This window comes from Macrobrachium rosenbergii, chromosome 14, assembly GCF_040412425.1.
Source record: "Macrobrachium rosenbergii isolate ZJJX-2024 chromosome 14, ASM4041242v1, whole genome shotgun sequence".
Taxonomy (NCBI): Eukaryota; Metazoa; Arthropoda; class Malacostraca; order Decapoda; family Palaemonidae; genus Macrobrachium; species Macrobrachium rosenbergii.
In genome coordinates, this window is record NC_089754.1 from 54638109 (window position 1) to 54663811 (window position 25703).

General features: G+C 38.5%; 1 protein-coding gene across 5 annotated transcripts in view; it reads left to right on the top strand.

Annotated features, from left to right (window-relative positions):
• LOC136846160 (uncharacterized) overlaps window positions 1-25703 on the top strand; it is a 102262-nt gene that overhangs the window by 59495 nt on the left and 17064 nt on the right. For all 5 annotated transcript variants that reach the window (XM_067116939.1, XM_067116938.1, XM_067116942.1 and 2 more), the window contains exon 2: window positions 14457-15321. In XM_067116939.1, the coding sequence (XP_066973040.1) occupies window positions 15177-15321 (145 nt within the window). In that variant the 5' untranslated portion in view covers window positions 14457-15176. The remainder of the gene's footprint in view (window positions 1-14456; window positions 15322-25703) is intronic.

Below are 25703 nucleotides of genomic sequence, written 5' to 3' on the forward strand. Positions count from 1 at the left end.
TTCATGTTAGATTTCGATTCGAATAGAAATAATGCATGTATAAATATCATATAGCAACTATATTATAATAATTATCAGTTTTACAGAAGGATATTGTAAAAAAAAAAAAAAACCCATTCATAACATTCTGCGCTTTAGTCCGAAGGCAGTGGACTGGTCTTACGACAAAAACTAGCATTAATAGTAAGGGGAGAGAGAGAGAGAGAGAGAGAGAGAGAGAGAGAGAGAGGTGAGTTCTGAGGTGTTTAAATTTTATTGTGTAACTGTTGAAACCAAACAGTTTAAACAAAGACAGCAAACGTGTGGATTTGAAGTTCAACAGCTTGAGTCAAGAAGAGAGTGTAGAGGCCTTCCCGGCTAGCGAGAGGAAAAACACTGGTAACTGACCTCTCTCTCTCTCTCTCTCTCTCTCTCTCTCTCTCTCTCTCTCTCTCTCTCTCTCTCTCAGACGTGCGCACGAGCTGTGTTCAATTGGGAAGGTAATAAATGCATCCAAGGTAAAACATGAATAGCTTTGAGCTATTTGATTAACGGCTACGATATTTTCGTTTAAAAATAGTCAGTGATTGACTTTGTACATTAACGAATGCAAATTGGCCGGTCGTATTTTGGTCCGTCACATATTTATTCCTAACCAACCCTCCCCCCCTCACACACACACTCATATGTAAATATGTGTGTGTGTGTGTATGTATGTATGTATACATATGTCCTTTCGCATATACTGAACGTAATATACTTATTTCTAACGTGCTCTCGCACACACAAACATTATATATACATTATATATATATATATATATATATATATATATATATATATATATATATATATATATATATATATATATATATATATATATCGTATGCTGAGTGTCTCAAGAAGGCATTGGCCTTCCGTGTCTAACAATTTATTTCGGTGGAGTCAGCAGCCTATTCCCAGGTCTTTTTCATCTTGTCAGGTACCTAACATCGTTTCGTAATTTTCGGGGATCAAACGCAGCCTTTCATTGGAGAGGCTCGGATTATGGCACTGAAACTAATAGACCCCACGTATGTGCGTTTTTATTTAAAGATACTTTCACCATACGACTTTTCCCATCTGGAGAGGGTGACACCAGGATGTTAATCTGCAGCCCTTTTGGTTTCTCGGTGAGTCTTCAGTTAAGGTCGCCAGCTATGCGAACTGGTAGTCAATGGGCCGAGCATAAAATACTGACTGTGCAAATTTGAGCTAAACCCTGTTCCACACGCTTGTGTGTATGTACTGTACGTGCGTTCTTCTGTCACGCTCCAGCTGAGTTTGGAAAGGGGGAATTCAGAAGGCAGCAACCTTCCCATTACAGCCATATCTTTTTACTGCAACGTGAAGTTGCAACTTGAGCTTCATTGATTCCAGTCTGACGTAATTCAGTAATGTTCGGTAAATACCGATTGTCAAACTGATTCTGATACCGGTATTACCCTGACTATGTTGAACCAAGTGGCTAACACGTTAGTCATTTTGATACCTTAGGAAATGACCCAAATTCCGTATGGAAATCTCTCTCTCTCTCTCTCTCTCTCTCTCTCTCTCTCTCTCTCTCTCTCTCTCTCAAGATAATCGTTTTAAACTTAATTTTATACCCTCTTATTAACTGGATAATTCGATATCAAACCGCTAATGTCGAATCAAACTATATAGGCCTAGCTCTCTCATTTGTCGAATTCCGCGCTACCGAGACTAAAAACCTTAATTTCTGTACGTAAACCGAAAGGTAATTAAGGTTAGGCCGTGACGTGGGTATTATTATAGCCATTATTATAAAATTAAATGGACATTAGCTTGTTAAACAAGTTTCCACACTACGAGCACAAGGAGAGAGCCAACAGCAGAAGAAAAGGAACACATCTAGTCGCTGGGAGCGGAAGTTAGGCCGTAAATGTGATTTTTTGAACGATTAAAGACAGCGTTTTGTACCCAGTTAGTATCAGATAATCTAAGATCGGTTTAATTAAAGCGTAGTTATCAGAAAATCTTTTGAGAATCTTCCTTTGGTAATATACAGTTTGTTGGACTGTTTTGCATAATTCTACAAGTTACTTTGCGTTAGTTAAACAAAGGTTTATTTTTATATATATATATATATATATATATATATATATATATATATATATATATATATATATATATGTGTGTGTGTGTGTGTGTGTGTATTTCAGAAGTAGGGCGGGAAATTCCTTCTTTAAGGACCGTGACAAAACCGGAGCCACCGTGAGGAGGTTACTCCTACTTCTTAACCAGTTAAACAAAGCATTTATACACTCTATACATGTGCGTGTGTGTGTGTGTGTGTGTGTGTGTGTGTGTGTGTCTTTCGGAAGTAGGGCGGGAAATTCCTTCTTTAAGGACAGAGTGACAAAACCGGAGTCACCGTGAGGAGGTTACTCCAATTTCTCATCCAGTTTCATGACTCTTTAGGTAAGCACGCCGGTCTGACTGGTTGCTGAGTGAGTGGTCAGTGAGCAATTCTCCCAAGATTCATCGACCTTTTTTTTTTTTTTTGCATTTTCCATTTAAAGGGGCATGTAAAGTGAAAGTGCTTGGCCGTCTGCGGATCCTAACTATAATGATGATGATGATGATAATTTTCAAGGTCATAACATCCGTTTTCTATTCCTATTGAAGGAACTGAACGTGAAAATATCAGAATTTATGGGAAAAAAAATCACTGCCTATTTTGCTTGTTGACTTCACGTGCAGTATTGAGAAATATTCCCAAAGAGTTTCAGTTGGGAAGCATAAAAATGCAGAAATTAGATAACGTAACACCCACACATGAATATGTTCTGCATAGTTTCTCTCTCAAGCACATGCAAACACATTGCCTTACAATTATGTAGAAAGATCCAATAATTAGGCCTACGTACGAACATATATCTACAAGTGTACTGTTTTCCATGAATATAAATACATTTTTTTAATTTGTATAAGTAATCCACCAAGTACATAATATTAGGATTCTCCAAGAAGTTACCATACCGCTCTTAAATTTAGTTTAAAGCCATACAGCTCAATATTCCCCGTAGGGGGGTAGCGCCGTCAGTGCACCTCACGTGGTGCACTGTAGGCATTCCTAAAGGTTCTTTGCAGCGTCCCTTCGGCCCCTAACTGCAACCCGCTTCATCCCTTTTACTGTACCTCCATTCATATTTTTCTTCCATCTTGCTATCCACCCTCTCCTAACAGTTATTTCATAGTGCAACCGCTTTGAGGCTTTCCTCCATTTACATCTTTCTAACCTAAATACTTTCATTTTCCTTTCCAGTGCTGAATGACCTCATAGGTCCCAGTGCTTGGCCTTTGGCCTAAACTCTGCACTCCATTCCTACAGTATAATATTAGCTTTTTGGAAGATATAAACGAGCGGAGATTAACATCAGCATGTTAGCGTGACCCACTTGAGTTAAATTTTAACAGGTTGTAAACGTGATCTTACTGAGAAATTCCAAAACTCCATTATTGTGATTAAATAACCTGAAAATATTAGAAAGTGGTGAGGACAATCAAGGCAAAAGAGATATGAAAAGAAAGTCGTAAATAATGAACCCGTTTTAGGTTGCCAAGCAATTAAGAGGGGATTGGCAAGGAAGTGCGAAATTTGACGTCAGCGAGTGAAGCGGTTCTCAATCCCATTCAGAATGTGACAGTAAGCATTCGGTTCGAACAGCAAGCTTAACAAGGCAATTAACATGCAAATAACAAGTCAAGGTCCGCAGAATTATATAACATCTTTCCAGCTTGTAGCGGAGGACGGTAAATCAACAAACAGATGAATGCATACCTGTTTGAAAAGTAAATTAAAGTTAAAAAACTGAGGTAGTGGTGGATGACACTTTGGTGAAGTATCGCAGTCTCCTATCACGACGTCTTTCCATATATATATATATATATATATATATATATATATATATATATATATATATATATATATATATATATATATATATATATATATATACACTATTATATATATACTGTATATATATTTTATATATATTACTTCCCCAGAGGACCTCAATAATTGGGAAGGTTCAAAAGAGGAGATTCTGTATTCCCAAGGTTTCAGAGGATCATCTGCCCCCATCCTTTGGTTCCTTGGCAGATGGAGACAGATGACGATCCTCTGAAAACTTGGAGATAAAGAATCTCCTCTTTTGAACCTTTCATATTATTGAGGACCCCTGTGGAAGTTATAACTTTATACACAGTGAATTTGTGTTATTTTGAGTATATATGTATATGTGTATATATATATAGTCTATATACAATTTGGATCTTTCTTTTTTCGACTATAACTCTTCCATTTCAAATTTCTTTTGTATTTGCATCAGTTTTTATTAGTTTTCTGTAAAAGAAAACTATTGTGCCGGCTTTGTCTGTACGTCCGCACTTTTTCTGTCCGCCCTCAGATCTTAAAAACTACTGAGGCTAGAGGGCTGCAAATTGGTATGTTGATCATCCACCCTCCAATCATCAGACATACCAAATTGCAGCCCTCTAGCCTCAGTAGTTTTTTTTATTTATTTTAAGGTTAAAGTTAGATATGATCGTGCTTCTGGCAAAGATATTGGATACGCCACCACCGGGCGGCGGTTAAAGTTTCATGGGTCGCGGTTCATACAGCATTATACCGAGACCACGGTGGCCTTGATTATACGCTGTACAGAAAACTCGATTGCGCCGAAGAAACGTTCTCGGTTTCTTTCTGACGAACGCTAAAGCTCATTTATATATATATATATATATATATATATATATATATATATATATATATATATATATATATATATATATATATAATATAATATAATATATATGGTCTATATAATATAATGGTAATAGTTTTCGACCTCTCTCTCTCTCTCTCTCTCTCTCTCTCTCTCTCTCTCTCTCTCTCTCTCTCTCTCTCTCTCTCTCTCAAACATAAAGTATTGAGTAACTCTTTGTGGAAGGACTTAATTCTTGAAAGTCATCTTGCAGCGGCCGTACTTGGGTACCTCATTGCCAACTCCCAAGTTTTTTCTGTCAAAACTCGTCTCGTGTGTTTATCATTCCTGTCATAATCACAGGAAAGGACAGAGAATGTTTTCTCTGTATCTCTGTCGATTTTTTGAAGTATAATACTTTGAATAGTAGTGCTTGAGAAAGCGTTGTGAACATATTTTGAATTTGCTTTTCCGTAAAAGTTGTCCATCCACGCAAATCATACGGTAAATAGTTTCAAGTTGTCATTTCACAGCTATTATATATACATATATATACAGTATATATACATGTATATATATATTTATTTATTTACATACATACACGCACACACAAATATACACATGTAGATAAATTGATAGATATATACTGTATACATACACATATATATATACTTTTGGTCATAATCTTTTTGTTATGCAATTTACGTTGTATGCCAAAGCACACATAGCATCTACTACCTTAAGGCAACACTATCCTAATTTCCCTTAACCAATCTCCATGAGAAAAACTCTAAAGGAAAAGATGAAGATTACCTCCGTGTTATTCAATTCATTCAATGATGGCAGCTGCTTCAGCCATTAACTTAAGGATATGTCTGGAGCTATTCTAGCTTAACTGAAGATTATGTCTGGAGCTATTCGAGTTTTACAACGGAAATGCCACACTCCAATGTACAGATTAAAAACGAAGAATCTCAGAAAGAGGAAATTAAGAAGGAAAGTTTGTACAAATCGGAATTATATTCAGGAAGGTTTTCACAAGGCCAGATCTCCGTCTCTGGAGGAGAGATTGCCAATGGCCTGCATCGCCATCGTGATTGCTGGGATTTTTTCTCGTTAATTTTCGTGTTTCCTGTTTTCAATCTTTCATTCTTTTTGCTGTGTTTGACATCATAATGCAGCGCAGTTCCATTGCAAAACCAGTAGAGTCTTGAAGATGGCCTTGAGTCAATGCCTGAAAGAGTTGCGAAGAGACAGATTTGATCTTTTTGGCCTCGGGGTTTTGCGTCTAGAGATACGAAGGGTTGCTGGACACTGAAGTTATGGTAATAGATGTCGCATGCGCGTTGGCATTCGCACCCACACACACACACACACACACATATATTTTAATATAGATAGTCGCGCAGCCAGCAGCTCCAGACTTCTCCCCCCTCCCCACAAAACGTTGAAGAGGCTCACGACAGTCTTCATTCCCTCCCGAGTAAGGTTCACAACGTACCGCCAACATTCTCTATCTACTCTGCAACGAAGATATAAAAAAACTTGTCGGTTAAGTTCCGACGCTAGGAACATGCTCTCTCTCTCTCTCTCTCTCTCTCTCTCTCTCTCTCTCTCTCTCTCTAGAAGTAGGTGCGGAGTTTTCACGAGAGGCTTGAAGATCTACTATGCAACTACGATGAACTGAGTGGCAATATTGGAACGCTAGACTCACTGCCATTGAGTTGGGAATTGCTTCTATTTTTTCGGCTGTTGGCTATGTTGGCGTTGCAATTAAAAGCTGTTTCTTTGCAATAAGGAGATTTTAACCTGTGCAAGTAAAAAAATTAATTTTCTTTTGCGTTTAGAAGCCTTTTGTTTCTGCGGTTAAAAGTTAATTAGACACAATTTGTCTGTGCAGGTAAAATCTTTGTTCGTTTGTAGTTAGAATCTATATTTTTAATACTAAACACTTGGCCTTTTTGCAGTTACTTTCCAATCGGAAGCTTTTCATCTTGCAGTTAGCTACTTCTCGCTTTTGTAGTTATTATACGTTTTAAGCCTTTATTTAAAAACTGTTACTGTGCAGGCACTCGATTCATCCTTGCACCGAGAACCTTGGTACGTCAGTAAAGCTTCTCGTCTTTTTAGTTAAAAGTTTTTGGTACCCCACAGTTGGAAGCTTTTTTTATCTGCGCAGTTAAAAAGTGTTGTTCTTTTGCAGTTTTCCTTTCGTCAGTTGCAGTTAAAAGCTTTGCACATTTGGAGTCAGACAGCTTTTATTCATTTTTTGCTATGACAGTCTTTACATAGTGGCTACCGGATGCTTTAACCCAGTGGTGCTTAACTTTTTTTCAATGTATGCGCCCCTTTCAAATCAGCCGTCAGTTCTTGCACTCCCCGAATTGCTGAAATAAAAAAAGGCTAAATAATAATAATAATAATAATTATTATTATTATTATTATTATTATTATTAATTATTTTATTTTTATTTTTATTTTTTGCAGAAAAAAACTTGCATATATAAAAATATATTTTGCTTTAATCATTCATAGGCATCCTCGCACCCCTTAGGAACCGGCTTCGCACCTCCTAGGGGTGCGAGCACCCCTGGTTAAGAACCACTTCTTTAACCAAAGCGAAAACAAAGAGATTTGCTTACAAATAACAATGGCAACGGTAATGACGTTTAGGGTTACGCAAATGAAAAAATCAACGCTAGATAACTTATGCATACAAAAAATTTTGATAAGAATTACTGGCGTGACAGAATTATTCAAGCAATGACAGCAAGTCTTTGTTTTCTGAAGAGACCTCATTTTATTGTGACAGTTCTGATTCAATCACACAGACGGTACCATGAATTATGTAAGGTACACGGTCCTGTTCAAAAGATATGATTCTTTTTAAGTCACGAAAACAATAAGAGTAAAAGCATTCATTTTGCACACAGACCTTGGGGCGGAACGTCCTGTGAATGGGTCCCTCTGCGGTTGGGGCATTTTGAAAAGAAGTTTCAGCAGCGACGAATGCTAAGTGCCCGGTCGAACAGCCATGTTGTATTAATTTTGTATTTATCAAAGTCCGCCGTGCCGTGCGTCTCATTTTGTGGTACCTGCAGCGTTGCGCAACTTCCGAGGTTTCTGCTGAAGTATCTCTCTCTCTCTCTCTCTCTCTCTCTCTCTCTCTCTCTCTCTCTCTCTCTCTACCCTGTCATTTATTGGGAAATGCCATCTACCTGTCTAACTGCATAAGGTTCATCTCAATGTTTTCGTCAGTTAACATTCTCTCTCTCTCTCTCTCTCTCTCTCTCTCTCTCTTTCTCTCTCTCTCTCTCTACCCTGACATTTATTGGGAAATGCCATCTACCTGTCTGACTGCATAAGGTTCATCTCAATGTTTTCGTCAGTTAACATCTCTCTCTCTCTCTCTCTCTCTCTCTCTCTCTCTCTCTCTCTCTCTCTCTCTCTCTCTCTCTCCCTGTCATTTATTGGGAAATGCCATCTACCTGTCTGACTGCATAAGGTTCATCTCAATGTTTTTCGTCAGTTAACACTCTCTCTCTCTCTCTCTCTCTCTCTACCCTGTCATTTATTGGGAAATGCCATCTACCTGTCTGACTGCATAAGGTTCATCTCAATGTTTTCAGTTAACACTCTCTCTCTCTCTCTCTCTCTCTCTCTCTCTCTCTACCCTGACATTTATTGGGAAATGCCATCTACCTGCCTGGCACTGTGTTCTAATTCCCCTCTCCAATTCATTTTCTGACGTCTCTTCATTATTTTAAGCAAATTCCATTGATAATAAGACAGTCCATCTATGAAATAGATGGACTGTTTCAGTGACATTAATAGTTTTATAGTAAACCTATAATCAAGTACACGATCCAATAGGAGAAGTGGTAGTAACCTTGGAACGTCAGAACTGGCATCTGCTTTCCTTGTTCCATCATCCTTTTTATTGACCGCTGTTGAAAAAAAAGCCAAAATGAACTATCCGAGGGGTGTAGATAAGAAGAAACCTGACCCCTTGCCTCGGGATGTCGTTTCCTGCTCTTGCGTTGTTGTGCAGTTTTCCACGAAGAGTACTTCGGCAAAGTGGAATCCTCTTTCAAAGAACAGGTTTCAGTAATTTTCCACTAGTGCGTCTCCAAAAGCCTTTTTCTTTCATTATGAAAATGTGTTGGGCAAAATGATCTATTTCTTCTTCTTAGGGGACTAAAAATATCGGTTCTCGTAACGAATATATATGCTGTCTGTTGCTGGACATTTTGGGACACTTCTCATCATGATCATTATAATAGTAGGAAACGATGAATACCTTCGATTTTGTAGTACATTAATTTATTCCATGTGAAATTTTTTCCGTATTCTTGCAACAGAGCTTAGGGAGATTCTATTCTCAGTACCTGAAAAGTGTCTAGTACTCTTTTAGCCTATGAAAAGGGTCAATAATTTTCTTGTAGATCTATAATTCGACTGTAGATTGGTTCTGGCAGCATTTCGATTCGAAACAAACCGTTTATTAATATTTTTTCAGTAGATGAAACCTACTCACATGAAACAAGCACACCATAGGGGTCAATTGACTTGAAATTCAAGCTTCCAAAGAATGTTGGTTTCAGCCTCCCACCGCAGACCCCCAGACACTGCAGCAGTAACTGACCATCATACAGAGCCAGTGCAGCCTAAGAATAGAACGAAGTCTTGAATTTGAAATCTTGGTGGGAGCAAGAAATTGGTTAATTTCTCTGAAAATGTAAAAATGTACATTACAGTGTGTTATAGAATACCCACACGTTAGCTATTAGTTGCTCTTTGATTTTCGAATCTTTATGAATACTTGTAAGTTAGGCCTTTGCTACAGTAGTTGCAAATATGACGCTGAATTTAACAATGAAAGACAAATTCTTCCTCGTGTAACTGTAAACAATTTTTAGACCGGAACTGTAGAATCACAAGCTCATGACTGCTCACTGAGAGGATCATTGGAGGTAAATGGAGCTTGGGAGATCTGAATTATCGCTTGAGAATGAAACACTGAACGCTAGTATAGTGGTTAGTGTCGTGGCATGCCACTCAGATGTCGCAGGTTCGCGTCTCCCCAGGGGCGATGAAAAATCACTGGCTCTGTGTCATGATCAGTTACTGCTGCAGTGTGGGGTTTGCGGTGGGAGGTTGAAACCAACATTCTTTGGAAACTCGAATTTCAAGTCAGTGCCCCCTTTGGTGTGCTTGCTCCGTGTGAATAGTTTTCATCTACTGAAATAATAATAATAATTAAATCTTTTATCTTTCAGAAGATTGTATTTTCGGGTTACTTTGGAGGTACAGTAGTAATATTTGTTTAAAGAAGAACCTGGCGACTCTTGAAGAAATTAGTTAACGTAAGGCTTCAAGACTTTTGCCATTGCAGCAAAGATATGAGAGACAGAGAGAGAGAAGAGAAGAAGAAGAAGAAGAAAACGTTGCGCATTTCCTTCAGCGTTTGTTCAACCTCACCAAAAACTGGATGAGGACTTCTTCTTATCTCGTTGTTCGTTTTGGTTTTACCTTCTTGCTCCGTGCTTCAGTTTCCTCTTTATATGGGCATCATTGCGGCCTTGATTTAGTGTCCAGTGTCTTCTGGCCACTACACTGATTGGTTGTGTTTACAGCAGATTCTTTTTCATATAAACCGTACAAACAAAGCAGACGTGTTGGTAACCGTATAGCAGCTTGTAGACCTACAGCAGCTTGCCTCCTTGCAGCACAAAAGGTGCTCAATGACCAAAACTTGCAGCAATTCAAGAAAAAATCACAAGATCTTATCCCAGTTGCCACAAGACAGTAGGTTGTTGCCGGGTCAGAAAAAGTTGAAGTGGGGTTTCTTCTTCCTGTACTTGCGTAGCCTAGTCCTACCTACGCATCTTGGTCCAAGTAGAGCAGCCCAGTTTTATAGCAAATCGGACTGCATGTGATCTGGGCAGCTCCTGCCTTTTCTAAAACCTGCTAACCTTTTTATTAAAGTTTTTCTCCGGACTACTGAAAGTAAACTTACTGAATATTTTCATTACAAGCGACGTAAGTGTAATGCTTCTGTAATCACCACATTCAGTTAGTTATCACTTTCTTTGCTACATTTGCCGAGACTTCCAGTCCCCAGTCATCAGGTTTTTCCTCACTTCTTCTTCTGCAAAACAATTTATAGTCGGTATACGAGGTACCACTTCAGTTTCAGGTATAATCACCTCTGCAGTTAATCTGTTCTTTAATCCATGATAGCCTGGTGCTTTCCGTCTCCTAAGTTTCTGCATTAATGGAATGGAATATAGAATTTAGGCGAAAGGCCAAGCTCTGGGACTTTTGAGGTCATTCACGCTGGAACGGAAATTGGGAGTAGAAAGGTTTGAAAGGTGTAACAGGAGGAAAACCTCAAAGCAGTTGCACTATCAAACAATTGTTAAGAGAGGCTGGATAGCAAGATGGAAGAAAGAGAATATGAATGGAGGTACAGTCAAAGGAATGAAAGGGGTTGCAGCTAGGGACCGAAGGAACGCTGCAATGAACCTTAAGTAATGCCTACAGTGCACCACGTGAGGTGCGCTGATGGCACTACCCCCTTTGGGATTCTGTATTAATGATTCCGCTTCAGAATCTGTGAATTCATTCGTAAGTACAGTCAGGTCTTCTCCAGCCTCTGGCATATCAATCAAATTTCTCCCCTTAAATCTGTTATTCATGACCTCTCAAAAATATTCTGCGGATATTTCATTAATAATTCTGTGGGCTAACCTGACACCAATGCCACACCCTGAATAGGGCTTTGATAACTTCATTAGTATGTGTCCAAATTTCCTCTCTTATCTCTTCTTGATCTTCGTTCAACCGCGTTTTCTAGACCTGGATACTTAATAAGTTCTACTTTCCATTCTTCATCTCCAGCTGGAAATTTGTCTGCATGTACCTTTGGGTTTTATTTTTTTTTTTTTTTTTTTTTTGCTTGTGTCTGTCCTGTATTGTATTCGAAGTTTCCATTAAGGTTCTTTGCAGCGTGCCTTCCTGAGGCCTCTAGCTGCAACCCCTTTAGTTCCTTTTTACTGTACCTCCTTTCATATGCTCTTTCTTCCGTCTTACTTTCCTCAACCCTCTCCTAACAGTTGATTCATAGTGCAACTGCTTTGAGGTTTTCCTCCTGCTATACCTTTCAAACCTTTTACTGTCAGTTTCCGTTTGAGCGCTGAATGACCCCATATGGCCCAGTGCTTGACCTTTGGCCTAAATTATATATTCATTCAGTTCAATTCATTCGATATTTAAGGTTTACCCCAGTACTTCATACCCGGCAGATTGACGTAAGCTCTTGATTAAAACCAGTCCTCGCTGACTGCCTGCGCCTCCTGACACGAGTACATGGTTTCTGGGAACTGTAAATCTGTTTCGACATTCAGTTGCAAGAGCCTCCCGATGTTCAACTTCAAGGAGCTTTGCTGCATTAAACTTACGAAATCTATCAACTTTATTTTTTGGGTTCCGTTACTTCGACATCTGCTCATTGTATATATAATTTAGCTTCTAATGCAACGCAGTGTTCTTTTTCTCTCTCTCTTTTAATAGCTACATGATCTGTTTGGTTTTTTAATGACTGCCAGCTAGAGATGCCCATTGCACATACACGCACATATATGTCATTTAAAGAAACCTTAACTCTAATCAATCGATGGAAATAATAAAATAATACATTATAATGTACACACACTTTAGATGAAACATAGCCATTGCTATTGTAGCCAACAATCACCAGCGGAAGAAGCCCCGGAAGTAGACGTATTAGGAAATCAAAGAAGACAAAAAAAAAAATGAAAAAGAGAAAGAATGACTAAGAATGAAAGAAAGAGGGAAGATACGCGTCCAGGCAAGGCGACCCACCAGCGCTCTTTGCCGGGTTCAGTTTCCAGGCCGGGCCGAGCGTTCCCCAGTTACCGTACCTTTACTACTCCCGCCTTGGGGAAGCCCCGGGAAAAAAAATGTTAGAGCCTGACTGTAGGAAAATCTCCCACCGTGAGTCACTGTCTCGGTCATGATGTTCCGAAGGACTTTTCGGAATCGATGAGGCAAACGTTCAGAGAAAGTCATAGGAGGGCGGTCAAGAGTCCTTGCGAGAAAAAGTATGTATATATATATATATATATACCAAATTCAAGCACTGGGATCTATGAGGCCATTCAGCGCTGAAACGGAAATTGACAGTTAAAGGTTTGAAAGTTGTAACAGGAGGTAAACCTCGCAGCTGCACTGTGAATCAATTAATAGGAGAGGGGTGGAAAGTAAGATGGAAGAAAGAGAATATGAAAGGAGGTACAGTAAAAGGAACGAAAAGGGTTGCAGCTAGGGGCCTGAGGAAGCCACGCCGCAAAGAACCTCAAGTAATGCCTACAGTGCACTGCATGAGGTGCATTGACGGCACTACCCTCCTACGGGTATATCAGTTGCCTTTCACTTTAGTCAGAATAGTTCAAATTTGGTGTCCTTTCAGTTCCCAGCGTTTATTTTGTGTTACATATGGTAGCTCCGAGCCATAGCTGCGATATCCTAAGGCCAACTCACCACCAGGTACAAATTCCACTTCTTCAAGTCAGCAGAGACATTTTGTAGTTTGATGCTCCCACACATATATATATATATATATATATATATATATATATATATATATATATATATATATATATATATATATATATATATATGACTGTGAAATATCTTCTGTTAAAACAGAATTCCACCAAGTAGAAGGAGCCCATATAAAAACGCCAAAACGTTGAAAGTAAATGCTACATTTCAGAGACCAACTGTCCCTCTCCTCAGCCCTGAAAGAGAGAGACAGTTGGTCTGTGAAATATAGCATTTACTTTATATATTTATATATATTTTTATATATATATATATATATATATATATATATATATATATATATATATATATATATATATATATATATATATATATAAAACTGTGACCAAATGCCATTTTAATAAAACCTTGACCAACATATTTTTTTTCGCAAATGTCCCCCATGTATAAGTGACTCATTTTCTTGCGGCCTTTTGCCCCATCATCTCAGCGACGGTGACTCATGATTGTAAATATTCGCAAATAGGTCTCTCTCTCTCTCTCTTTCACACACACCTTTTTCCGGGGGTTCCCAGGTCGCTATGGAACGGCTTTAAAAGCCTTGGGAGCCATTTCTCTACGGCAGGAGACTCTAGACCGTGTATGGAGGTAGACAGGTCACTGGGAGATACTACGTGATCTGTAGCACAAATATGGAGCTTCTGTTTTCTTATCATTAATTATCCATTCTTTCGCTCCATAATTATGTAAGTTGCTTGCCATTTTTTAACAGCCAGAGAAATAATTATAATGAATTTCATGATGTTTTAGTCAATCTGTTTTTCATTCTCTCCACCGAAACAACGAGAATAATTATATGTAAAGGAAAAATTCAATGTAGCTTTGATGAAATTTTCTGTTAATATTGATAATAACTAAGTATCATTTGAATGACTTATTTTTAATAACCACAGAAATAATGATAGTGAATTTCCTAATGTTTTAGTCAACCTGTTTTTCATTCTGAACACGGAAACATCAAGAAAAAAAATTCACTGTAGCCTTGATGAAATTTTCTATTAATATCGACAATAACTAATAAATATCATTTGACTAACCTATTTTTTCCTCTCTTCACAGTTGCAGCTACTTTGCAAAAGAGGTCCTGGACGAAAAAGCTCTTGGAGAGACAGGGTAGCGGTTTCGTCACATTTTAGGAAAAAATTCCTGCCCATCTCTGACGTTTTCCTAGGTAACGCACAAGAAGCCACAGTGACGTCACCAGTGCTTGGACGATATATAAATACTCAAGGAGGACCACCTGAGGGGTCAGTTCATCTTGCAAAAGGACCAAAACGAGAGAACCCCTCAGACAGAAGTCAGCCGTCGAAGAGTGAGCGTTGTATCTGGCTTCGGTCTCCGCTTAGAGAAACAATTTCCGAGTCAATTTGTGATCAGAGAAAAACAAAATCTCGTCGACTTTAACTTGCCGAGTGATATTTGATTGAAATTAATTTATTGCCGAATCATTTGCATGTTGAAGGAGCCTCGTAAACAAGGACGTCAAGTTGGCCCTTTAATGGATCTTATTTGACGGGACACATCCGCACAGAAATCATACTCAACATTCAGAGGGATGCATACCACATCCAGAGAAACCACCTGTGCACGAACGCGTTGGTACTGAATTGCGTGACGAACACGCTTTTAAATGAATTTTGGCGCACGAGGAGAAAGGAAATATAAAATAGACGCTTAATATAATATATAATTGTTGAAAGACAATAAACCCCGTGAAACCTACACGGAAGATTTCTCAGACAAGAAACAAAGGCTCGCGTCAACATCCAGTAGATCAAAATGATGAGCTACAGGCAGTGGTTTGTGCTCTTCGTGATATACTTAGTGTTCATGCTGGTTGGTTCGGTCGTGTTCATGTACCTGGAGGTGGATAATGAACTGTCGGACAGGCAGGACTTGCAGGACCTCAAGAGAAAAGTCATAGGTAAGTGATATAACCATCTATTGTGTGTTTACCCCTTAGGCGTTTGGTAGCGCAACAAGCCAGTAATGATTCCAGCAGAACCTGAAGCGACCTTCCACCTCGGTCTCTTCGGGGAAACTGAAACCCGTGCCTGGTGGGCTTTCGCCATGGCCAGTGGCTGTTCAGTAAGAGTGGCATGAGACGCATTTCAGTGTTGCAACTCTCCGTTTGATTTTGTTGGTGCTGGTACGAGTTTTTCTCGCGTGGGATCAGAAAATCCCACCCCGTAAGATCAGAAAATCCCACCTCCGTGATATATAAGTTTTTATTTGGTATACAGCGTTGTTTTTCACTCAATTTACAGACATGCAGTGTGGTGAGTGTTTGGAGATGAACAGCAGAGTAGACATTTTCTTCAGAGTGACTAGAAGTTTTTATGATGATGTAAAGCTTGGGTAAGAATATGTAAACGGAAGAATGATTGGTTTACTGCAAAATGGATGTAAATGAAATTGTATGTAGGATGGTCGACGTTTGACGATGAATTAGTTGACTGGTAATAGCAAAGAAATACATCAGAGACTACTGAAAGCTTAAAGTGTTTGCTAGAGGGAAGATGAGACAGTGATTTTTAGAAGAATAAGATAAAGAAGGAGATGGGATGTTAGTGCGGCTGGTGGGAGAAAGAAAGTGATCGATTTATAATAATAATAATAATAATAATTAATAATAATAATAATAATAATAATAATAATAATAATAATAATAATAATAATAATAATAAAACTTTATTTCGAATATGAATTCATATACAATGAATTTATGTAGGAATTTGTAGGGGATGATTGTAGAATTTAATGAAAAAGAAAGTAAAGTAAACATGAACTTCGTAAAAATTATGAAAAGCTTTCAGCTCTTAATTCTAGACCTCCATTTGAATTTGGATGATGCATGGTGAATATTTGACGAGCACGGTTGATCAACCCTTTTGTAATAGGGACTTCATGGTTGTAATAAATTAAACTTTATCGAAGACTCATCATTCTTCGGAAAAACCATTAGACTCTATTGAACCCGACTGACTAATTTTATTTCTGCTGCTACTCGTACTTCGGATAGCAATAGTAATGATGTGTAATGACAAGTAAAAAATGCGTCGAAGTTTCTTCGGCGCAATCGAGTTTTCTGTCCAGCGATAAACAAGAACACCGAAAACAGATTTATCTTTACGTGGTCTCTAGTATAGTGCTCTATGAACAGCGGCCCCTAAAACTGTCAGCCGGCCGTGGTGGCGGCCTGTGTAATTGCGTTGCCAGAGGCACGATTACGGCTAACTTTAACCTTAAATAAAATAAAAGCTACTGAGGCTAGAGGGCTGCAATTTGGTATGTTTGATGATTGGAGGGTGGATGATCAACATACCAATTTGCAGCCCTCTAGCCTCAGTAGTAGTTAAGATCTGAGGGCGGACGGACAGACAAAGCCGGCACAATATTTCTCATCAGTGTTTACGTTAACGTAGTAATATAGTTTACTTAATAATTGTGGACTGTTATTACACAAACTTTTTTCACGGGATTGTAAATTTCTTAGCAATAGTAATGATGATATTATTAACTACGTCAGTAATAATGATAATAGAACAAGGGTTAGTACCATTATCAAATTCCATGTTTAGAAATTTGCAAAAAAAATTCAAGAGTTCAAAGTGAGCGACAGTGAGTCGCAATGAGTTTAAGTCCATTTGCTATAAATAATTATCATTATATTGATGATAATGATTATTGCTATTAGCAGGACACATGAAATTTCTATGGGAGAAACATAATCAAGAACTCCTCGAAAAAAACGCAATTCTAAGCTCCCCATTGTAAGAAACCCCGTAGGGAGTTAGTGCCGACCTTGAGGCACCTCACGGGGTGCACTGTAGTCATTCCTAAAGGTTCTTTGCAGCGTCCCTTCGGCCCCTAGCTGCAACCCCTTTCATTCCTTTTACTGTGCCTCCATTCATATTCTCCTTCTTCCATCAATTCTTTCATAGTGCAACTGCTTTGAGGTTTTCCTCCTGTTACACCTTTCAACGCACCTACTCTCAATATCCTTTCCAGCGCTGAATGACCTCGTGGGTCTCAGTGCTTGACCATTGGCCTAAACTTTATATTCCATTCCATTGAAAAAAAAATTATCAAAACACGTTCCCGAACTCCACATTAAGAAGAAACGCGACAAAAACGCAATCAAAAACTCCACATTAAGAAATCAACAATCGTGGCGCTCGTACAATGAAAATAACACTAAATATGATGACATTCAGAAGAGCAGTTAGGTATATCGGTGTCGATCTTGAGCGGAACAGGTTCCCAGGTTAATCAGCTTCACGAATGTCAAAGCTACACACCTGAGTCTGATCGTTTTCGAGCCTAATCTGAAATTATTCGTCGTATCTTTTATGGATGTTTTGTTAATGGGATCTATAGATGCAGGTGGCTTCCGTGGCGTCGCGGCAAGGGGAGAATTTTTGGGGTTGTCGAAGGGCCTCGATAGCCCCGTTTCGTTGTGAATTTTAAAGTTGTTTATTTTCGAACTTTTTTAAAAACCTTGCGGTATATTTTATGTTGCTGGCATTTTGCTTCTTATTTAGTATCACTGTACATTTTTGTCTTGCGCTCATTGTACGTGATGCTGCGTTAACATTATCTCTCTCTCTCTCTCTCTCTCTCTCTCTCTCTCTCTCTCTCTCTCTCTCTCTCTCTCTCTCTCTCTCTCGTGGAGAAGCTGACTGTAAGATTTCAGGGTAAGCGTTCCCGTTAAGAAAATCATGAAGTAATAGGTATCCTCAAAGCTACATTCATGACCTCCAATAAAACAGGCACGTAGATCTTGCTTAGCGAAGCCTTTTCCGTCCTGAATTTACAAGCGATTCCTGAATTTATAAGTTAATCCTGAATTTAAAAGCGAATCCTGAATTTACAAGCGAATCCTGAATTTACAAATTAATCCTAATTTACAAGCGAATCCTGAATTTACAAGTGAAACCTGAATTTACAAGCGAATCCTGAATTTACAAGCGAATCCTGAATTTACAAATTAATCCTGAATTTACAGCGAATCCTGAATTTACAAGTGAATCCTGAATTTACCAGCGAATCCTGAATTCACACGCGAATCCTGAATTTACAAGTGAATCCTGAATTTACAAATTAATCCTAAATTTACAAGCGAATCCCGAATTTACAAGCGAATCCCGATTATGCAAGCGAATCCTGAATTTACAAGCGAATCCCGAATTTACAAGCGAATCCTGAATCTACAAGCGAATCCTGAATTTACAAGCGAATCGTGAGTGCAGCTCTGAGGTCTCTCGTGGACATCCGTTCTCCAGGCGTGATGTATGTGGACTCGATGTCCTTATTTAATCATTAACATATTCTTATTCATGACGTCACTCACGGCATTGTTTCTCTCCTCTCAGGATGGGAATAATGGGAGGTCCGTTACAGAGCTCGCTATGCGTAGGGGAATGTCATATACTCTACGCTGGCTGGCTATTGCTGGTACTGCCATTCGCGTTGAAAAGTAATCTTGGTAAATTTTTAGGATACCAATATAATCGTGGTAAAGGGTGACAGGGAGAAAACTTATCAGAACGGCTGTTTGACGAGAGGTATAATTTTAACTACCTTCATTTCGTAAAGGCTAAATTCTGCTCTAATAGCCGAAGTGAAAGTCGCTTTTATGGCAAGTGTATAAATTAGCTGCATTGTGAAATACTTGGGAGAATTCGCTCGGAAAGTTACTCGAGTGACACGATCATAAATCTAGATTTACCGGGACAACTTTTTATCAGTAATTTATGGCATTAGTAGCGCTTCCTTGTAACAAATAAGCTCTCAGTGTACGTAACGCCTGTACGGTTTGTAAGATGAGTCCAAGGTTAGGTTCTATCTACACCTTGGATCAGACCAAACTTGGCCTAGAATTCACTTTCTCGTCAATTGGCTTTGTTAAACATCTGCAGTTTCATATGAAGGTGGTGATAAAATAAGAGAGACAAGCGCACGCTTACACTCACACGCACACAGTGTATATATATAGTGTATATATATATATATATATATATATATATATATATATATATATATATATATATATATATATATATTATGTATATATATATATATATATATATATATATATATATATATATATATATATATATATATATATATATATACATACATCTTCTTTTTCTTTTAAGGCTTTTATTCCCTCATTCAAACTGGATGGTCTCGATGCCTGACATAAGACCCCGGTACGTATGTTTATTTACGCCCTTTCTTCCCAGCAGAGAAAAAGTCCGTGTGAGATGTTTGTTAGTATATATATACACACACACACACACAGAACAATTATGTATATATATATAATATATATATATATATATATATATATATATATATATATATATATATATATACTAAAAGGATATTCAAACTGGATGGTATCTATATATTTATACAGAAAAAGTCCTTTTAGTAATAATTCTACTAATACAGAACAGTGTGTATGTGATAGTTAATATATGTATATGTATATATATAGTATATATATATATATATATATATATATATATATATATATATATATATATATATATATATATATATATATATAATTACATTGATATATATCTAGGAGGATTTAATACGTTAGATGCATTCGTCATAAGTATAGTATTCACGTGCTTACCAAAATGGGCTATTATATACGGTCATTGCTAAACCTAAAGAAATATTCATTTCCGTTCAATCTTCCATTATTTTTCTTCTCCTTACTTCTGAAGTACGAATTATTTTAGTGGCAAAAATGTCCAGAAAAAAAAAATAGAAAATTACCTAAATTTGCAGTTTTCCAGACTCTATACCTCACGGTTCCGTCTCGAGACTCTAATAGAGGAAAGCGTCTCAGTCCAGGTGTACAAAGTCTTTCCAGGGAGATGTGCAGGAATTTATGTCTTCCGGAATCTTATTGCACAAGTGTCCTTTTGATTGATGTGACCTTTTTTTTTTTTGTCTTATTTTCTGCGATTTTTTGTCTTCATTTTCAATAGAGTTTTTTTTTCAGTCTTTGTTTTAAGTTTTCGTTACAAATCTGATTTGAATTTTAAGTCTACTTTGCTTCTGAAGGATATACATGTACACACACCCACACACACACATATATATATATATATATATATATATATATATATATATATATATATATATATATATATATATATATATATATATATATAAATATATATTATATGTTTATTTTATCTAAATCTATAAATCACTTCCTTTGTAACTCAGGTTCGGTATAGCGTTTCCTTAATGGATAGAATAGAATAGAATATAGAATTTAGGGCAGAGGCCAAGCGCTGGGACCAATAAGGTCATTCAGCGCTGAGAGGGTTTGAAAGGTGTAACAGGATGAAAACCTCAAAGCAGTTGCACTTTGAAAACAATTGTCAGAGACGGTGGAAAATCAGTTGGAAGAGAATATGAACGGAGGTACAGTAAAATAAATGATAGGGGTTGCAGCTAGGGGCCGAAGGGACGCTGCAAAGACCCTTAAGTAATGCCTACAGTGTACCACGCGAGTTGCACTGCGGGGGGGGGATTTATCCCCTTCTGTTTTACTGATTTCCGTCCGTCAACTCCTTCCTCATTTCTCGTAACATCTCGCAATATCCTCTGACGTCTGCTTTACGTCATCTGCAACTTTCTCCCCATTGTCTCCTCAACATCCTTCAACATCCTTCGCCATACTGCCAGATGTTGCCTTCAACATCTACTCATTTCCAATCCACTGGCAGTCTTAAATTTTTTCTAATTTTGAAGTATAAGGAAACGGTAATGGCGGCGTGTCCTTACGCTGAGCATGCGCAGTAACTCGTATCCACTTCTCTTTACAGTAGTATTTGTTTATATATTTTTTTCGTGGTTCATAGGGTCCACTGTGATTCAATGCTACTCCCACCAGACTCATTAAACTCTTTTTTTTTATCAGTAGAGACTTTATGGCAGTAGATCTGTTCTTACCTGTATCTTTACACCAGTGAATGAGTTTCTTTCTTCAAGGAACTCGACATGCTTAATTTTTTAAAAATCATTTTTAGACCTCTTGTCGCTATCGTGCAGGTTTGTTGCAAAAAATCATTAAAATATTCAATTGCTACGAGAAAAAATGAAACTGAATAATGTTTTTTGTCTCTCGGTGGAGAAGCCAATCGTCTATTTTTGTATTCTTTAGGCGTTGGTCTTAAAAATTATAATACTCTCGAGAAAAGGCGATCAGGTTCCACCCATACGCGAAGGAAACGGGGGAATGCGTGTTGGAAGTAGTCGCGATGCGAACATACATGCAGTTTGTTTGTTTGTTTGTTTGTTGACTTCTCTGTCATCATTTGCATTCGTTCATGTATGTTTCGATTGTCTTCGTGTTGCCTTTCCTAAAAGGAATCGCTTCTGACTCTCCGATTCACGACGGAGAAGGCAGTGGCGTTCTGAAACTAAATCATTGTTGTCGTTCCGTAGATGAAGCTGGATACGAAATGAGAGCTAAGTGTCAGCTCCATTGATCATAACTCCTACCGTGAGGCAGCATATGAGTGGCAGAAAATTGTCCTACGGTCGTGCCCTTAATTTACATAGCAATGATACGCCCACCCAACAGTTCTTAAGAACCTTAATTTAGCAGTCTTAAAAAATGGGTGGGGGGTTGTGGTAGAGCTGCAAATAATTTCAAAAGCGGACTTGAAGCATCAAACCTAATTGCGGTAATGAAGAGAATGGAATGAATTAATTATCGTGATGAATGGATCGAGATTGAAATTGCACCTCTCCCGTGAAAAGGGAGCATTAAAACTGTTAGTATTCTGGTCACGGAAGGGAAGATTCATGCTGCAATTAGCCGCTTACATGTTGTTCCCTTTACTTGTCGGACATCCTGGGCTGATAAGGTACTGAACTTGCATTTCAATCCACGCGAAGCTCTGCTCTCAGTACTCGATGTAGCCTCTCTCTCTCCTCTCTCTCTCTCTCTCTCTCTCTCTCTCTCTCTCTCTCTCTCTCTCTCTCTCTCTCTCTCTCTCTCTCTCTCTCTTTTATTTTGGTAGGTAATTATGGATAGATTCCATAATGCAACCTCCTTTCGCTGATATTTTGGCAATGGGTCCCGACTTGTGTTTATTGAACACCTCTGAAGAAAACGCAGCGGATTTAGAAGCGAAATCTTCCATCATCAGTTCAGCTGGAGTCAAGCTTTGTATTGATGTCGTTCTCTACCTGTTTTGGGAGGTCCATAGACGCCTCCATTTATGTAAGAAGCCTTTCCCATCAGGAAAACCGTATCCTGTTGCATGGTGTGCCCTTGTCCGCTGAGAGATGCCAAATGGGATTTAAGAGAGAAAATTCCTCGTTCCTACACGTGATTTTATAGCACCTGGCTTGATAGTATATATACCTTCACCAACCCAGTAAGGTCAGTGGGGGAAGAAAAATGCCGTTGCACTCGGGCCCTGATGTGCAATCTGAAATGGTCAAGTTATCTGATGTGAAACCTGTTCTGCTGAAGCCCTCTTACTGGTCTGTCACTGGTCCTTTAGCAGATTGCTAGTTTCTAATCCTTTGAGCACCTGAAACCCCTTGAAGTTTTGCGTTTTCTCCCTTTTTGCAGACCAGGTGGGCCCTAGTGGGGGCAAGGAGTTCTCCTGTCGAATTTGACCTCAGCAGAGTAATTAGAAGGTTGCTTAATCATCCCATGTACTCTGAAGGGTAAGGCAAAGCTCAGGAATGCCATAGCAGAAGGGACTTAACCGATGGGGCAAGATAGTCAGGATTAATATCACCTGAGGGTTTTGGAGGAGGGAGATAATGATGACTCTCATCTTCTTTTGTTACGAGGATCTCTCTCTCTCTCTCTCTCTCTCTCTCTCTCTCTCTCTCTCTCTCTCTCTCTCTCTCTCTCTCGTGCATACGCAAACGCAACACTGAAAACTAGCTCTGTGAGACGGCTCTTCAGAAAAAAAAGATAAAAAAAAACATTAATAGATGCCTATTTGTAGAACTGATATCGAACATAGCAATCGTAAAAGCTTAGAAAAACTTTTTTTCATTATTTTTTTATGCTCTGGATTGCAATGAAATTTGAGCTTTTTACTCCTCTTGTGGATCTCTGAATGTTTGGTGTTCGTACCTTTTCTAAGATCTGTGTCTTAGTAATCCCGTCGAATTATTATTGGCGATCATTTTGTCGCGTTTTGGGGGCTGAATCATGATGTAAAAACTTATAGTTTCAACAGTGAATTTTATATTAAAAGAACTCAACTTATAAATATAAGTGACGCTATTCACATGCGTAAGTAGTTTTCCAATCCAGTCTAAACGTGCGTTATATATGCCTCTTAAATGCAAAGTCTTCAGCTACAAATTTCAAGGGCTAATGACGTTATTTATAAACTCAAGAACTTTTCGAGTATAGGTTTTGCCGGAGATGTGATATAAATACAGAAATTTCAAGAAAAACAAATATAAACAATACAAATTCTCTAAGTTTCGAAGTCATAAATCACTACCAGAGTCTTCAATTGTCTGATCGAATGGACTGAGCAGTCATTTGGGCTAATGAGTTTCTTGATCATGTATAGAATTTGAGGATTGTGTGTCTCCTGGCTAGTTATTGCTAGGGATGAAAGTAACCAGGAGGTAAATAGGTGTATAAAATATTTAACTCATTTTTGTCTGTCCGTCCGCACTTTTTTCTGTCCGCCCTCAGATCTTGAAAACTACTGAGGCTAGAGGGCTGCAAATTGGTGTGTTCATCATCCACCCTCCACTCATCAAACATACCAAATTACAGCCCTCTAGCCTAAGTAGTTTTTATTTGATTTAAGGTTAAAGTTAGCGACAATCGTGCTTCTGGCAACTATATAGGACAGGCCACCATCGGGCAATGGTTAAAGATTCATGGGCTGCGGCTCATACAGCGTTACACCGAGACCACCGAAAGATAGATCTATTTTCGGTGGCCTTGATTATACGCCGTAGCTGCTGTACAGAAAACTCGATTGCGCCGAAGAAACTTCAGTGCATTTTTTACTTGTTTCTTATTAAAGATAGGTTAGCTTTTTCTAATTCATGAGAAATTTCATTAACTGATTGACTGAGTGATTTGATACGATAAGACTGGAGCCAAGGTACCTTACCATTTTCTATCGTCGGCTACGCGAGGAAAACGAGAAAGTATAGGGAGAAAAAAAAATGTTCTGGAGATTTCAATTTCAACAAGATAATGATCCAAATTCATTCTTTTTGTTGTCCTTCCAAGATAAGTTTCTTCCGTAGAAAGACTACAAATTTCTCTCTCTCTCTCTCTCTCTCTCTCTCTCTCTCTCTCTCTCTCTCTCTCTCTCTTATACGCAATTCGAGGCTGGACGACAGATCCTGTTGTTAGTCGGCGTAAAGGAACACCCAGCGTAACTTTCGGGAGGATAAATCATTAATATTATTATTATGGTAACAGGTAGCTGTAAATGCGCAATTATTTTTTTAAATTTCAGATAAGACATTTTTTACAAGATACATCTAATGTCACAGAATCTTTCGTTAACGAAAAATATGGTTTGTTTATTTACATGGGGCCAAGGGAAGAACCGGAATACTCATTCACGATGGAAAATCGGCTTTCGAAGACTTTTAAGGCACACGATCTATTATGTACTTATGACTATACTCGACCTGTCTCGATTATTTAACTGAATATAGAATTTAGGCCAAAGACCAAGCACTGGGACCTATGAGGTCATTCAGCGCTGAAACGGAAATTGACAGCTAAAAGGTTTGAAAGGTGTAACAGGAGGAAAACCTCAAAGCATTTGCACTATGAATCCATTGTTAGGAGAGGATGGAAAGTAAGATGGAAGAAAGGGAATATGAAAGGAGTTGAAGGAAAAAGAACGAAAGAGGTTGCAGCAAAGAACCTTAAGTAATGCCTGCAGTGCACCGCATGAGGAACACTGATGGCACTGCCCCCTACGAGGCTGACTCGATTATCAATGTTCAGGGTTTTGTTGTACTGGCTTTCGTGGGCAGGAACTCGAACCATCACCTAGCATAGGAACTGTCCGTAGCGTATCGGTTCAGAATCAAGAAAAAAAAAAACCAGGGTTGCCAACCCTCGCGGCATCTTGCGTAAAATATGCACAGAAACTCAAGGTGAAGAGTTCGCCCTGAACTTCCAGTTGAGCTACACGAGAAATATGTTTAAGCTCTGCCCCATGCAACGACGAAATTTACTGCAGCCATGAAAACGAACCATAAAAAGAAATGCTAAAGTATAAGCTTGGAAAACTACCCGCA